At 48.7% G+C, this 15,179-nt stretch overlaps 1 protein-coding gene across 1 annotated transcript in view; it reads right to left on the reverse strand.

The window, feature by feature from the left end:
* Nucleotides 1-671: 671 nt before the first annotated feature.
* The window catches only part of LOC115473047 (NUAK family SNF1-like kinase 1), a 52,258-nt gene continuing 37,750 nt past the window's right edge, over nt 672-15,179 (reverse strand). The window contains exons 6-7 of the mRNA XM_030207660.1: nt 6,179-6,311; nt 672-2,500 (exon numbers count right to left, since the gene is read on the reverse strand). Of these exons, the coding sequence (XP_030063520.1) occupies nt 1,536-2,500; nt 6,179-6,311 (1,098 nt within the window). The 3' untranslated portion in view covers nt 672-1,535. The remainder of the gene's footprint in view (nt 2,501-6,178; nt 6,312-15,179) is intronic.

A 15,179-nucleotide genomic window follows, 5' to 3' on the forward strand; every position in this document is an offset into this window, starting at 1 on the left:
CAAAGATGTTCCAGTGGTTCAGTAGATATTGAGATTACAGTAAGCCTGACATGCTTCTGCATGTCGGCCTGTTTCTGGTGCAATTTAAATGAACTGTTCAAGTGGCAACAGTCCCGATACCATCAACAGATTTTTAGGATTTTGGAGCAGTTCTATATGAAAGTCATGTGTTGATAAAAGGCAGAGTTTGTTTGCTATCTGTCCAGTTCATTAGGGGGGAAATTATCAATGTGGGCTACTATTGAACCAGGTTATTTTACCACAAGTTGGATTATTTTAGCACAGGGTCATTGCATGCAGGGAGGGAGTTATCAGCTTGGATTACTGTAAAGATGAATTATTATTTTTACCATAAAGTAGTACTGCAAGGTCCCGCTTTGTGCTAAAATAGCACGACTTGTAAAATAACTTATTTATTTATTTATTATTACATTTATATCTCACATTTTCCCACTGATCGCAGGCTCAAAGTGGCTTACAAAGTCTGTAGTGCAAGCTACAGTACAAGAAAAACAATTATACAAATTGAGAATAAGATATAAAATAACAATTAAACATCAAAAGGCAAGTGATAATGACAGGTAATTATTGTCCTTGGGTCTGAATTTATAGTAATAGTTAATTCAAGTTAGGTTAGACCTGGGGAATATGCCTTCTTAAACAATATTGATTTCAATAATTTTCGGAAATTTAGGTAGTTCTGGGTAGATTTTACTTGTTTGGGTAGAGCATTCCATAATTGAGTGCCTATATATGTAAAGTTGGTGGCGTAAATTGATTTATACTTAAGGCAACTACAGTATCTTAATAGTAGCCCATATTGATAACTTCCTCCCAAAATTGGGACCCTGTGCTAAAATAACCCAATTTGTAGTAAAATATTCTGACTTAATAGTAGTCCACAGTGGTAACTCCCCCTCTTAATGTGCCCCTGAAGCAGACGGAGTGCTGAAACACGTCAGGCGTACTATAATCTGAATATCTACTGGACCACCGGAACATCTTTGTGTGACTCACTTTCCATCAGGCTGTATATAATAACATATTTTTAATTATTGATGCAATAAAAAGACGTTATGCTGTTGGTAGCCTCATTCCTCTGCTCTTTTGGCATCCATTGCTGCAGTTGGACTTTGCCTCTTTTCTGCGGTGACAAAGAAATCCTAGGCAAAAAAATGGGTAAAATAAAAAATGAAACCTAAACAGAAGTACTTGCGTTTTTATTTTTTGCTTTATAGAGTGTGAGACATTACCTTTAAAACCATGGACACTGTGATGATGATATGCTGAGGTTTAAGTATATTGGTTTTCAGTGCTTATTGCTTAATGTCCTTAATTCCTTTCAATACATTATTCAGAATGCAACTAGAGAGAAGAGGTAATCCCAACTCATATTCAGCCCTGCTATTTCCTCACTTACTCAAACGATCACATTTTTTTTTGGCCTGGCTATAAACACTAATAGGATCAGTAATTTCCTCTAGAAATATGCTGGGAAATTCATGACTATCCAGTTCCCTCCCTGAGTCAGAGGACTAACTAGGATCGGGAATGCCTTTGGGGTCCTCTTCCTCTGATGCAGAGCTGTAGACAATACTTTGAGCAGAATGAGCAAACAGCTGCCTCTTGGTTATAGCAGCCATATCCAGAAGGTCAAATGAATCACCTGAGAGGAAACTGTCGTCACTGATAATACTTGAAGGTCGGCTAGAACTGTTTGCTGTCTGCCAACCACATAGAATCAGATCTTGTAAGGAATCTGACAATTTAAGTGCTGAGCAGTCAACGGGCAGGTCCAGGCTGGTTGAAAACCTTCCATTCCGTTTAAGGATTCCTTTTCTATGTTGTACCCCTTTCTTTGACCGTTCCATGTTTTCCTTTGTACTGTTTTCTGTGATTGAAGGACTCCCGGAGAATATACCCCTTTCAGGAGAAGAAGAGTACCCAGATTCCCTTGTATAAGGCTTTTTGAGGATCCCTTTTTTGGGCAGTTTCAAAATTAGTTCAGGGCTTCTTGTTTCAACATTGCCAAAAGTGTTTGCCTGTTCAGCAGCTGGAGCATATAGTTCCTGTCCTACTGGGTCACAGATTTTAGACAGGCTTTCAGAGAAACTAGTAGAAAAAAAGGCACTGTCAAAGCTGTTCCTCTTTTTAAGAATACCTTTTGGCTTTTTGCTGGTCACATTAGAAGCTGCATCGTGATGGGACTGCTTGATATCATTTTCCTTTTTGGATTTCCTGAGGCATGCTTCATACCTTGTGATCTCTCTCAGTTTGAGGCTACTTTTCTCCTGTTGTCCACCATGAAATCCAAAGCTTTCTGTGTTCTGACAATCAATGTAACGAGCCAGTAATGGGGAGTGGCATTCCTGGGCTAAATCACAGTCACACACAATAGTGTCATAACCCCAGTTTACCCACCAGTGGTTTGCTATGTCTTCAATTGTTGCTCTGCCTTTTATATTTACAGTCAACATCCAGTCAATCAGCCCATAGGCCCCTGCCAATAAAAATAAAAGCATGTCATTGGGATACAGGTATCTAAGCCATGCAAGTCAAAATGCATTGGCAATAGGGCATGCAAAGTGCAAAATATCATTTGATGGCAGAGAACAGTTGTCTTAAGGCAAACAGATGCCTGGTCAGGATGTAGGGTTCTATAAATATTCTAGTTTTGATATATAGCCTGTGGGGTTTAATCAATCACGTGGATGGTATGCTGCCCCGTGGCTAGTTCAGTGGCATAGCCCACTTTGGACTGAGGCTCACCCAACAATGGCACACCCTTGTTGCAGCTGGTAGGGACACCAAAGCCCTGCTAGCCAAAGATGTCTGCAAAGGCATGCTGAACACCAGCACACCTCACTTCACCGTAGCTTTAGTGAGCTGCTCCCGATGCGGGCACCTGGTGTGTTCTCAATTTTCACACATCACCCCCCCCCCCCCCCCGCCCCATTCATGCTTTTTATGGATTCTCTACCAAGTGCCTCCACCCCTGCTGCACCCCACTGTTGCCACACCCATATCTCTGCTTGGCTGGCTGTTAGTGATTCAGATGTGTATTTCATTTTCTTTGTTGTAAATCTTACTGTGAAATCTGGTAACTGAACCTTATCACCTTCTCAATGATTGTTATATGGTGACATATAAAAGGCAGTTCTATAAACCAGACACTTACATTCGTGTGCATGTTATTAAGTGCATAAATGTATGGAATAATGACATATGCATGTATATACATATATGCGCACGTAACCCAAGTACTATTCTGCAAAAACCTGCTTAACATATGTGGAGGGGCATTATCGGCATCCAAATCTGATTTTGGATGTTTTGCAAAAAAAAAAGTCCAAATGTGGTCATTTTTGAACTAGAAAAATGTCTATCTTTTTGGTTCGAAAATTGCCCTATTTTAGATGTTTTGTGCACAATGCATCTTTCTTTAAGAGCCATTTTCAAACCAAAGCGTTCAAAGGAAAACTACACAAAAACAAGCCATTGGGATGTCTAGGGGCCAACATTCTTACTAGACTGGCCACACAGACATCCCAGCAGAGCAGTGGGGCAGCGTAGGGGGCACTGCAGTGAACTTCACATAAAAGGTCCCAGGCACACAGCTCACCATTACCCCTTACATTGTATGGTGAGCCCTCCAGTAATAGAAAAAAAGTACTCTACCCAACTGTACACCACTTCAATAGCCCTTATGGCAGCAGGTATCACCTATATGTGGGTTCAGTAGGCAGTGGCGTTCCTAGGGGGGCTGACACCCGGGGTGGATCGCCGATGCGCCCCGCCCCCCGGGTGCAGCGCCCCCCCTCCGGAACAGCATGAGCCCCCCCCCCCCCCGGGTGCCGCGCGCCTGCCGGCTCTTTGTTTTTATGCTCCCTCTGCCCCGGAACAGGAAGTAACCTGTTCCGGGGCAGAGGGAGCATGAAAACGAAGAGTCGACAGGCGCACGGCACCCCCCCAGCGGCGTGCACCCGGGGCGGACCGCCCCCCCCCCCCTTGGTACGCCACTGTCAGTAGGTATTTTGTGGTTATTTAGAATGCTCACACTTTCCATCTCAAGTGTACTGTTAGTGTGGGATATGGGCCTGGGTTCCCTTCTCTACAGTTCACTGCACCAACCACTAGGCTACTCCAGGGACCAACTTGCTGCCAAGAGGAATGACATATCTGCAGCTGTCATAGAGCCTGGTATGTACTGTCACTTTCACCTCCTAGGGGGGTGGGAGGGGTCAGTGACCACTGGGGGATTAAGGGGGGGGGTCATGCCTTAATCCCTTCAGTGGTCTTCTGAGTAGTTTGGTCACCGTTTTTGGCTCTTAGTAGCTATTGAAACAGGTGTAGTCGAACACATCCTATTTTTTTGCCCTGGATGTTTTTACAGTGTTCCGTTATTGCGGAAAAACGTCCAAATTGTAAGCCTACCATAGTCCCGCCCCAAATCATGCCTCCAACACACCCACTTGAGATATAGATGCATTGTATAGAAAAAGTATTAAAAATGAGTTTCAAAAATAACAATTTGGACATTTTTGCAAAAAAAAAAAAAATCTACCACTTTGTGCCCTTTTTTCAGATGTTTTTCTGTTTTAAATATGAGTCCTGTGGTGTACCAGAATCTACTCCATTCAACATAAAATCTTTGAGGAGGCATGCTGAAAAGAAAACAAAACTGTAATGAACATCCCTCACAAAAGTGAACACTGTACTAGTTCCTCTTAAAAGACATCTAAGCAAAATACTATATATTATAATATAAAGACAACTCACAGTGGGACATCAATAATAGAGACTCACTGGTAGAACTCCCCTAATCAACATCATGGAAGAACACCATAGGATGAATATATTAACACGTAAAATCATCACTGGTGCTGAATAAACAACATCATAGGTCTCTGATATGCCATTGTGATTATATATGCAATGTTCAACTATCAAGCATAAATCATAGTCCAAAAATGTGCAAAAAGCATTTATCTTCACCGTCACACATATCAGAGGAGCAAATAGTGTTCACTTTTGTAAGGGGTGTTCATTAACCTATGTAGTGGGCATTTGCAATGGGGGCATACACAGGGGAGAAGAATGGGTAGGACATTGGCAGGGCTTCCTCTTATGCGGGTAACCTACAGAATACTGTAAGTTACATGACCCTGCTTCAATTAGGTGCCCGCAATTATAGCAGGTCTGTGGCTGGCGTAAGTGCAGGTGCTTACATTTTGAGTGCACCAATACTAGGTTACACTCCTGCAACGAAACCTAGGTGCCTAGTTTCTCTTATAGAATAGATTTCTACCGCAAGGCGATGGGGCACCTAATGGAGATACCCAGTTATAGAATTACCCCTCTAGTGACTAAACTCTATGGTTTGCTACTAGTTGCTATGTGTGTGGCCATCTAGTGGTAGGGAAGCATGGCACTAATGGTTAGTGCAGTGGCCTAGGAACCAGATTTGATTCTAATCACAGCTCCTGGTGACCCTGGGCAAGTCACTTAACCCTCCGTTGCCCCCGGTACAAAAACTGAGATTGTGAGTCCACTAGGGATAGAGAAAGTACCTATATATAATATGTGAACCGCTTTGGTTGTACCACACAAAGGTGGCATTTCAAATGCATTACCCTCACCCTTACACTAGGTGTTGCCTTTGGATAGTGGCATCCTGTGGCTGAACTGTAAAATCCATCCTTTAAAATCTGTTGACTGTGACATCTAATAGTTAGATATATTATCATACTTTGTTCCATTTTATTAATCTTTCAAAAACAAAAGACTGGATACCATTCAATTCACATCATCCATCCCCTCTCCCGTCCAGGTCAGACACACACAAAAACAACACAGATATATACAAACGCACACACACAGGTTGGAAAGAGTTACCTGAGACATGCTCTGCATGCTTTCCCTACTTGTTCTTATAAGTAGGACATTTGCTAAATAAAGATGCATTTGGATGCTCCATCATTTTGTTATATGACGGGCACATAGACCAGAATGTGCACATAACTGGTACTGCAAATTATACAACGCTGAGGGTAAAGTCAGCACTAATGCCATGAATCATAAGTCAGTCATGACACCACATCATCAATAGTCATAAACCAGTGAGGATATTATACTCTGTATACTTTGTATATCAGTGCATTTTGTGTTGCATTTATACCTGAGAGATGGGGAGGCTCTCTGTATTCACCACTACTGATCTGCTCTGAGAGAGTTTTACAGCTGCTGTTGTCAAATGGCATAGCCCCATAAACTAATGCATATAACAGGACTCCCAGGGCCCAGCAATCTACCTGAATAAAAAGACAAAAATAGCAAAAAGTGTGAACATGAAATCACAGGACATTGACATAATTAAAACAACTTAGAAATGTTTTTCATGATGGTCTGTCATCTTAATGTCTAATATCACTAACACTTTTCCATCCATAATCAGCTCTTCCCTACTTAAACGAATGGGTGATGGCATCAATTTTAAAATGCTCTGAATGCTACTGGCCTTCTCCTGCACCTTTAAGAAAGCAGGTCTGGCATTAGACACATTGATAGCCAGGACAGAACAGGAGTGGGTCTGCTAGCACCAGTGGCCTTAAGCTCCTCAGTGGTATGAAATTTTGCCAAAGGGCCTGCTTGTGATGCGGGGGGCCCTGGCAATTGTCTGGCTTGGCTCCCATCCTCCTACAGTGTTAAATGGACACGGTTGTTCCAGCTAAGTGGCGCTTAGAAGACACAACCAGTAAATTGAAAACAAATTGTAGAAAGTATTTTTAGATGTGGTGCATAATCGGTGCGTTTTCTCTAGCAAAAAAGGTGCCAGTATTCAAATGCTAGGCCACCCTTCAAGGGTGGGGTAAACACTCAGTGACCCACCCCACAATAGCCAGGCCCCCTGCAACCAGTCACAAAATCTATGACAAGGCAGAATTGGTGTGTAGAGCCTGAGCTCTTTCATTAAAACTTGGGATCCATGGGTCAATTGTAGCAGACAATAGAAAAGGTGCTAGTACTCAGTACCCCCAAGTACCCCCTCATTCTCCGAGGACAAGCAGGCTGCTTGTTCTCACGACTGGGTGACGTCCGCGGCAGCCCCCACCAACCGGAAGAAGCTTCGCGGGCGGTCTGCACGCAGGGCACGCCCACCGCGCATGCGCGGCCGTCTTCCCGCCCGTGCGCGACCGTTCCCGCCAGTCTTGTTTTTTCCGCGCTGGAGAGAGTCGTGCGTCGCCGCTCTCTCTTGTTTAGCCCCGAAAAACCGTTGCGTTTTCGCGAATTTTCTTAGTTTTTGTTTGTTATCTGGGCGCGTTCCGGATCCTTTTTCTTTTCTTCAAAAAAAAAAAAGTGTGAACGCGCTTGTTTTTCCCTCGTTTTCTAGCGGGGGCATCGCGTTGCGGCCTTGTGGCCGCGCGGTCGATTTATTTTTTGAGGTGTGATTTACCGCCACCATCGACGGCTTTAATTTCGCCGACGCGATTTTTCCGTCGATGTCCTCGAAGGTCCCGAGTGGATTTAAGAAGTGTGGTCGGTGCGGCCGGCCTATCTCGCAGACCGACACCCACGCTTGGTGCCTCCAGTGCCTCGGGCCGGAGCACAATATCAAGTCGTGTTCTTTGTGTCTTGGTCTCCGGAAACGGACTCAGGTTGCGAGGCAAGTTCTACGGGACCGTCTTTTCGGAACTTGCGCCGGCCCCTCGACGTCAACCTCGACGGCATCGGTATCGATGCCCGCGAAATCGGCATCGACCCCAGGAGCACAAGTCCCGTCGGCCCGCCGGTCCTCCGGTGAGGGTAGGGGTGAGAGGCCGCGTGGGCAATCGGCCCCGGTCACTCCCTTGGCCCATGGCCCTCCGGACCGAACCCTGTCTGACCCGGTTCCTCGAGACCGAGGGGGATCGACCTCCTCCTCCTCCATTCCACCTGGCACCGATGACGGGCACCGTAAGAAATCTAAGAAGCACCGTCATCGGTCGCCTTCGAGGCATCCGGCTCTCGGTACCGGCGAGGAGTCGATGCCGAAGCGTCCGCGTCGAGAGGAGAGATCCCCTTCGGTAGTGGAGGTACCGACGCGTCAGGGTCCCAGCACTTCGGTGCAGTCTCCTGGACCCGAGCAGCTTCCGGCACCGACACCTCTACCGGCCCCCCCGTCTTTCCCGGCAGCGGGCCTGGACGAGTGCCTCCGAGCCATCCTTCCGGGGATCCTGGAAGGGCTGATGCGCCAGGCTGTGCCGGCGCCGGGGGTGCTTGCGCCCTCGACGCCGTTAACTGTGGCGCCGGCGAGCTCTAGCCCGGTGCCGAGGCCGTCGACACCGCCGCCGCTTGCGGCGCCGGTCTCGACCGCCATGCAGGTGGAGTCCCCGTCGACGTCGATGGAGGGAGCTTCGTACCCGCCGGCGCGGGAGTCCACCGCTCGACGACACCGAGGCCTCGGTGCCTCGACATCGAGCCGGGCCCGGTTAAGGACTCAGCTACATGAGCTTATGTCCGATACCGAGGAAGAGGCCTCGTGGGGGGAAGAGGAAGACCCCAGATATTTCTCCTCAGAGGAGTCTGCGGGTCTTCCCTCGGACCCCACGCCTTCACCAGAGAGAAAGCTCTCGCCTCCTGAGAGCCTCTCCTTTGCCTCCTTTGTAAGGGACATGTCTATTTGCATTCCCTTCCCCGTGGTCTCTGTGGATGAGCCGAGGGCTGAGATGCTCGAGGTCCTCGACTATCCATCACCACCTAGAGAGTCCTCCACGGTGCCGTTGCACAATGTCCTCAAAGAGACACTGCTTCGGAACTGGATGAGACCGTTATCTAATCCCACCATTCCCAAGAAAGCAGAGTCCCAGTACAGAATCCACTCGGACCCAGAGTTAATGCGGCCCCAATTGCCCCATGACTCGGCGGTCGTGGATTCTGCTCTCAAGAGGGCACGGAGTTCGAGGGATACCGCCTCGGCGCCCCCGGGGCGAGAGTCTCGCACTCTGGACTCGTTTGGGAGGAAGGCCTACCAATCCTCCATGCTCGTGACCCACATCCAGTCGTACCAGCTCTACACGAGCATCCACATGCGGAACAATGTGAAGCAACTGGCGGACCTGGTCGATAAGCTCCCGCCGGAGCAGTCCAGGCCTTATCAGGAGGTGGTCAGGCAGCTGAAGGCGTGCAGAAAGTTCCTGTCCAGGGGTATTTATGACACCTGTGAGGTGGCATCTCGTGCTGCGGCCCAAGGTATAGCGATGCGCAGGCTCTCATGGCTGCGTGCCTCTGACCTGGACAACCGCACCCAGCAGAGACTGGCCGACGTCCCTTGCCGGGGGGATAATATTTTTGGTGAGAAGGTCGAGCAGCTGGTGGACCAACTGCATCAGCGGGAAACCGCCCTCGACAAGCTCTCCCACCGGGCGCCTTCAGCACCCACCTCAGCAGGTGGACGTTTTTCCCGGGCCCGGCAGGCTGTGCCCTATTCTTTTGCAAAGCGTAGGTACACCCAGCCGGCCCGAAGGCCTCGTCAGGCACAGGGACAGCCCAAGCGCGCTCGTTCTCGTCAACAGCGTGCGCCTAAGCAGCCCCCTGCGCCTCCACAGCAAAAGCCGGGGACGGGCTTTTGACTGGATCCACGGGAACATAGCCGCCCTCAAAGTGTCCGTACCGGACGATCTGCCGGTCGGAGGGAGGTTAAAATTTTTTCACCAAAGGTGGCCTCTCATAACCTCCGACCAGTGGGTTCTCCAAATAGTGTGGTGCGGATACGCCCTGAATTTGGCCTCCCTGCCTCCAAATTGTCCTCCGGGAGCTCAATCCTTCAGCTCCCATCACAAGCAGGTACTTGTAGAGGAACTCTCCGCCCTTCTCAGCGCCAATGCGGTCGAGCCCGTACCACCCGGGCAGGAAGGGCAGGGATTCTATTCCAGGTACTTCCTTGTGGAAAAGAAAACAGGGGGGATGCGTCCCATCCTAGACCTGAGAGGCCTGAACAAATTCCTGGTCAAAGAAAAGTTCAGGATGCTTTCCTTGGGCACCCTTCTGCCAATGATTCAGAAAAACGATTGGCTATGTTCCCTGGATTTAAAGGACGCATACACTCACATCCCGATACTGCCAGCTCACAGACAGTATCTCAGATTCCGCCTGGGCGCACGGCACTTTCAGTATTGTGTGCTGCCCTTTGGGCTCGCCTCTGCCCCACGAGTGTTTACAAAGTGCCTCGTGGTGGTAGCGGCGTACCTACGCAAGCTGGGAGTGCACGTGTTCCCATATCTCGACGATTGGCTGGTCAAGAACACCTCGGAGGCAGGAGCCCTCCGGTCTATGCAGTGCACTATTCAACTTCTGGAGCTGCTGGGGTTTGTGATAAATTACCCAAAGTCCCATCTCCAGCCAACACAGTCTCTGGAATTCATAGGAGCTCTGCTGAATACCCAGACGGCTCAGGCCTTCCTTCCCGAAGCGAGGGCCCACAACCTCCTGTCCCTCGCTTCGCAGACCAGAGCATCTCAGCAGGTCACAGCTCAGCAGATGTTGAGACTTCTGGGTCATATGGCCTCCACAGTTCATGTGACTCCCATGGCTCGTCTTCACATGAGCTCTGCTCAATGGACCCTAGCTTCCCAGTGGTTTCAAGCCACCGGGAATCTAGAAGATGTCATCCGCCTCTCCACCAGTTGCCGCACTTCACTGCTCTGGTGGACCATTCGGACCAATTTGACCCTGGGACGTCCATTCCAAATTCCGCAGCCCACGAAAGTGCTGACGACGGATGCATCTCGCCTGGGGTGGGGAGCTCATGTCGATGGGCTTCACACCCAGGGTCTGTGGTCCCTCCAGGAAAAGGATCTGCAGATCAACCTCCTAGAGCTCCGAGCGATCTGGAACGCACTGAAGGCTTTCAGAGATCGGCTGTCCTACCAAATTATCCAAATTCGGACAGACAATCAGGTTGCAATGTATTACACCAACAAGCAGGGGGACACCGGATCTCGCCCCTTGTGTCAGGAAGCCGTCGGGATGTGGCGTTGGGCCTGCCAGTTCGGCATGCTCCTCCAAGCCACATACCTGGCAGGTGTAAACAACAGTCTGGCCGACAGACTGAGCAGAGTCATGCAACCGCACGAGTGGTCGCTTCATTCCAGAGTGGTACGCAAGATCTTCCGAGAGTGGGGCACCCCCTCGGTGGACCTTTTCGCCTCTCAGACCAACCACAAGCTGCCTCTGTTCTGTTCCAGACTACAGGCACACAGCAGGCTAGCGTCGGATGCCTTTCTCCTCCATTGGGGGACCGGCCTCCTGTATGCTTATCCTCCCATACCTTTGGTGGGGAAGACCTTACTGAAGCTGAAGCAAGACCACGGCACCATGATTCTGATAGCGCCCTTTTGGCCCCGTCAGATCTGGTTCCCTCTTCTTCTGGAGTTGTCCTCAGAAGAACCGTGGAGATTGGAGTGTTTTCCGACTCTCATTTCGCAGAACGACGGAGCGTTGCTGCACCCCAACCTTCAGTCCCTGGCTCTCACGGCCTGGATGTTGAGGGCGTAGACTTCACTGCGTTGGGTCTGTCCGAGGGTGTCTCCCGTGTCTTGCTTGCCTCTAGGAAGGATTCCACTAAAAAGAGTTACTTTTTCAAGTGGAGGAGGTTTGTCGTTTGGTGTGAGAGCAAGGCCCTAGAACCTCGTTCTTGCCCTGCACAGAACCTGCTTGAATACCTTCTGCACTTATCAGAGTCTGGCCTAAAGACCAACTCAGTAAGGAATCACCTTAGTGCGATTAGTGCTTACCATTATCGTGTGGAAGGTAAAGCCATCTCTGGAGAGCCTTTAGTCGTTCGATTCATGAGAGGCTTGCTTTTGTCAAAGCCCCCTATCAAGCCTCCCGCAGTGTCATGGGATCTCAACGTCGTCCTCACCCAGCTGATGAAACCTCCTTTTGAGCCACTGAATACCTGCCATCTGAAGTACTTGACCTGGAAGGTCATTTTCTTGGTGGCAGTTACTTCAGCTCGTAGGGTCAGTGAGCTTCAAGCCCTAGTAGCTCATGCTCCATATACCAAATTTCATCACAACAGAGTAGTGCTCCGTACCCACCCAAAGTTCCTGCCGAAGGTGGTGTCGGAGTTCCATCTTAACCAGTCAATTGTCTTGCCAACATTCTTCCCCAGGCCGCATACCCGCCCTGCTGAACGTCAGTTGCACACATTGGACTGCAAGAGAGCATTGGCCTTCTACTTGGAGCGGACACAGCCCCACAGACAGTCCGCCCAATTGTTTGTTTCTTTCGACCCTAACAGGCTAGGGGTCGCTGTCGGGAAACGCACCATCTCCAATTGGCTAGCAGATTGCATTTCCTTCACTTACGCCCAGGCTGGACTGGCTCTTGAGGGTCATGTCACGGCTCATAGTGTTAGAGCCATGGCAGCGTCAGTGGCCCACTTGAAGTCAGCCACTATTGAAGAGATTTGCAAGGCTGCGACGTGGTCATCTGTCCACACATTCACATCACATTACTGCCTCCAGCAGGATACCCGACGCGACAGTCGGTTCGGGCAGTCGGTGCTGCAGAATCTGTTTGGGGTGTAAATCCAACTCCACCCTCCAGGACTCGCATTTATTCTGGTCAGGCTGCACTCTCAGTTAGTTGTTCTTCGTAGGTCAATTTTCTGTTGTATCCTCGCCGTTGCGAGGTTCAATTGACCTGGGTTCTTGTTTTGAGTGAGCCTGAAAGCTAGGGATACCCCAGTCGTGAGAACAAGCAGCCTGCTTGTCCTCGGAGAAAGTGAATGATACATACCTGTAGCAGGTGTTCTCCGAGGACAGCAGGCTGATTGTTCTCACCTACCCTCCCTCCTCCCCTTTGGAGTTGTGTTTCCATTTTTTGCTTGTCATTCAACTGGCGGGAACGGTCGCGCACGGGCGGGAAGACGGCCGCGCATGCGCGGTGGGCGTGCCCTGCGTGCGGACTGCCCGCGAAGCTTCTTCCGGTTGGTGGGGGCTGCTGCGGACGTCACCCAGTCGTGAGAACAATCAGCCTGCTGTCCTCGGAGAACACCTGCTACAGGTATGTATCATTCACTAAAAAGCCCTGTGCATAATTGAGCTGTGAAATCTCTTGCCAGAGGATGCAGGCCAGGAAACTAACATAGTGAGGATCAAAAGAGCTTTAGACAAGTTCCTGGAGGAAAAGTTCATAATTAATTATTATTCAAGTAAACAAGCAAGCCATTGCTTACCCTGGAAATATGCTTTAAGAAATGAGGCTCTTCTAAGTACTTGTGCCCTGAACTAGCCACTGTTAGAGACCAGAAACTGGGCTTGATGGACTTTGGTCTGACTCAGCATGGCTTATCTTATATTTTTGGGATGCTCCGAGGCAGCTGTCTACGTTGTCTCAAGAAATCCAGGCTTGCTAAAAGCAAGAACATTGGTGGTGGTGGTGGGGGGGGGGGGGGGTAATATTTTTAAAAAATGTACTCGCTTCCCCCAAATTCTACATAGTGCGACCTAAGTTGAGTGTGCAAATCTGGTCATATTCTGTTTTGCGCATGCAACTTGGCTTAATCAGCATCAATATTTGCCACTTACAGTGGGGGAAATAAGTATTTGATCCCTTGCTGATTTTGTAAGGTTGCCCACTGACAAAGACATGAGCAGCCCATAATTGAAGGGTAGGTTATTGGTAACAGTGAGAGATAGCACATCACAAATTAAATCCGGAAAATCACATTATGGAAAGTATATGAATTTATTTGCATTCTGCAGAGGGAAATAAGTATTTGATCCCCCACCAACCAGTAAGAGATCTGGCCCCTACAGACCAGGTAGATGCTCCAAATCAACTCGTTACCTGCATGACAGACAGCTGTCGGCAATGGTCACCTGTATGAAAGACACCTGTCCACAGACTCAGTGAATCAGTCAGACTCTAACCTCTACAAAATGGCCAAGAGCAAGGAGCTGTCTAAGGATGTCAGGGACAAGATCATACACCTGCACAAAGCTGGAATGGGCTACAAAACCATCAGTAAGACGCTGGGCGAGAAGGAGACAACTGTTGGTGCCATAGTAAGAAAATGGAAGAAGTACAAAATGACTGTCAATCGACAAAGATCTGGGGCTCCACGCAAAATCTCACCTCGTGGGGTATCCTTGATCATGAGGAAGGTTAGAAATCAGCCTACAACTACAAGGGGGGAACTTGTCAATGATCTCAAGGCAGCTGGGACCACTGTCACCACGAAAACCATTGGTAACACATTACGACATAACGGATTGCAATCCTGCAGTGCCCGCAAGGTCCCCCTGCTCCGGAAGGCACATGTGACGGCCCGTCTGAAGTTTGCCAGTGAACACCTGGATGATGCCGAGAGTGATTGGGAGAAGGTGCTGTGGTCAGATGAGACAAAAATTGAGCTCTTTGGCATGAACTCAACTCGCCGTGTTTGGAGGAAGAGAAATGCTGCCTATGACCCAAAGAACACCGTCCCCACTGTCAAGCATGGAGGTGGAAATGTTATGTTTTGGGGGTGTTTCTCTGCTAAGGGCACAGGACTACTTCACCGCATCAATGGGAGAATGGATGGGGCCATGTACCGTACAATTCTGAGTGACAACCTCCTTCCCTCCGCCAGGGCCTTAAAAATGGGTCGTGGCTGGGTCTTCCAGCACGACAATGACCCAAAACATACAGCCAAGGCAACAAAGGAGTGGCTCAGGAAGAAGCACATTAGGGTCATGGAGTGGCCTAGCCAGTCACCAGACCTTAATCCCATTGAAAACTTATGGAGGGAGCTGAAGCTGCGAGTTGCCAAGCGACAGCCCAGAACTCTTAATGATTTAGAGATGATCTGCAAAGAGGAGTGGACCAAAATTCCTCCTGACATGTGTGCAAACCTCATCATCAACTATAGAAGACGTCTGACCGCTGTGCTTGCCAACAAGGGTTTTGCCACCAAGTATTAGGTCTTGTTTGCCAGAGGGATTAAATACTTATTTCCCTCTGCAGAATGCAAATAAATTCATATACTTTCCACAATGTGATTTTCCGGATTTAATTTGTGATGTGCTATCTCTCACTGTTACCAATAACCTACGCTTCAATTATGGGCTGCTCATGTCTTTGTCAGTGGGCAAACTTACAAAATCAGCAAGGGATCAAATACTTATTTCCCCCACTGTATCAAGCAATTATTG

This window comes from Microcaecilia unicolor, chromosome 6 (assembly GCF_901765095.1).
Source record: "Microcaecilia unicolor chromosome 6, aMicUni1.1, whole genome shotgun sequence".
NCBI lineage: Eukaryota > Metazoa > Chordata > Amphibia > Gymnophiona > Siphonopidae > Microcaecilia > Microcaecilia unicolor.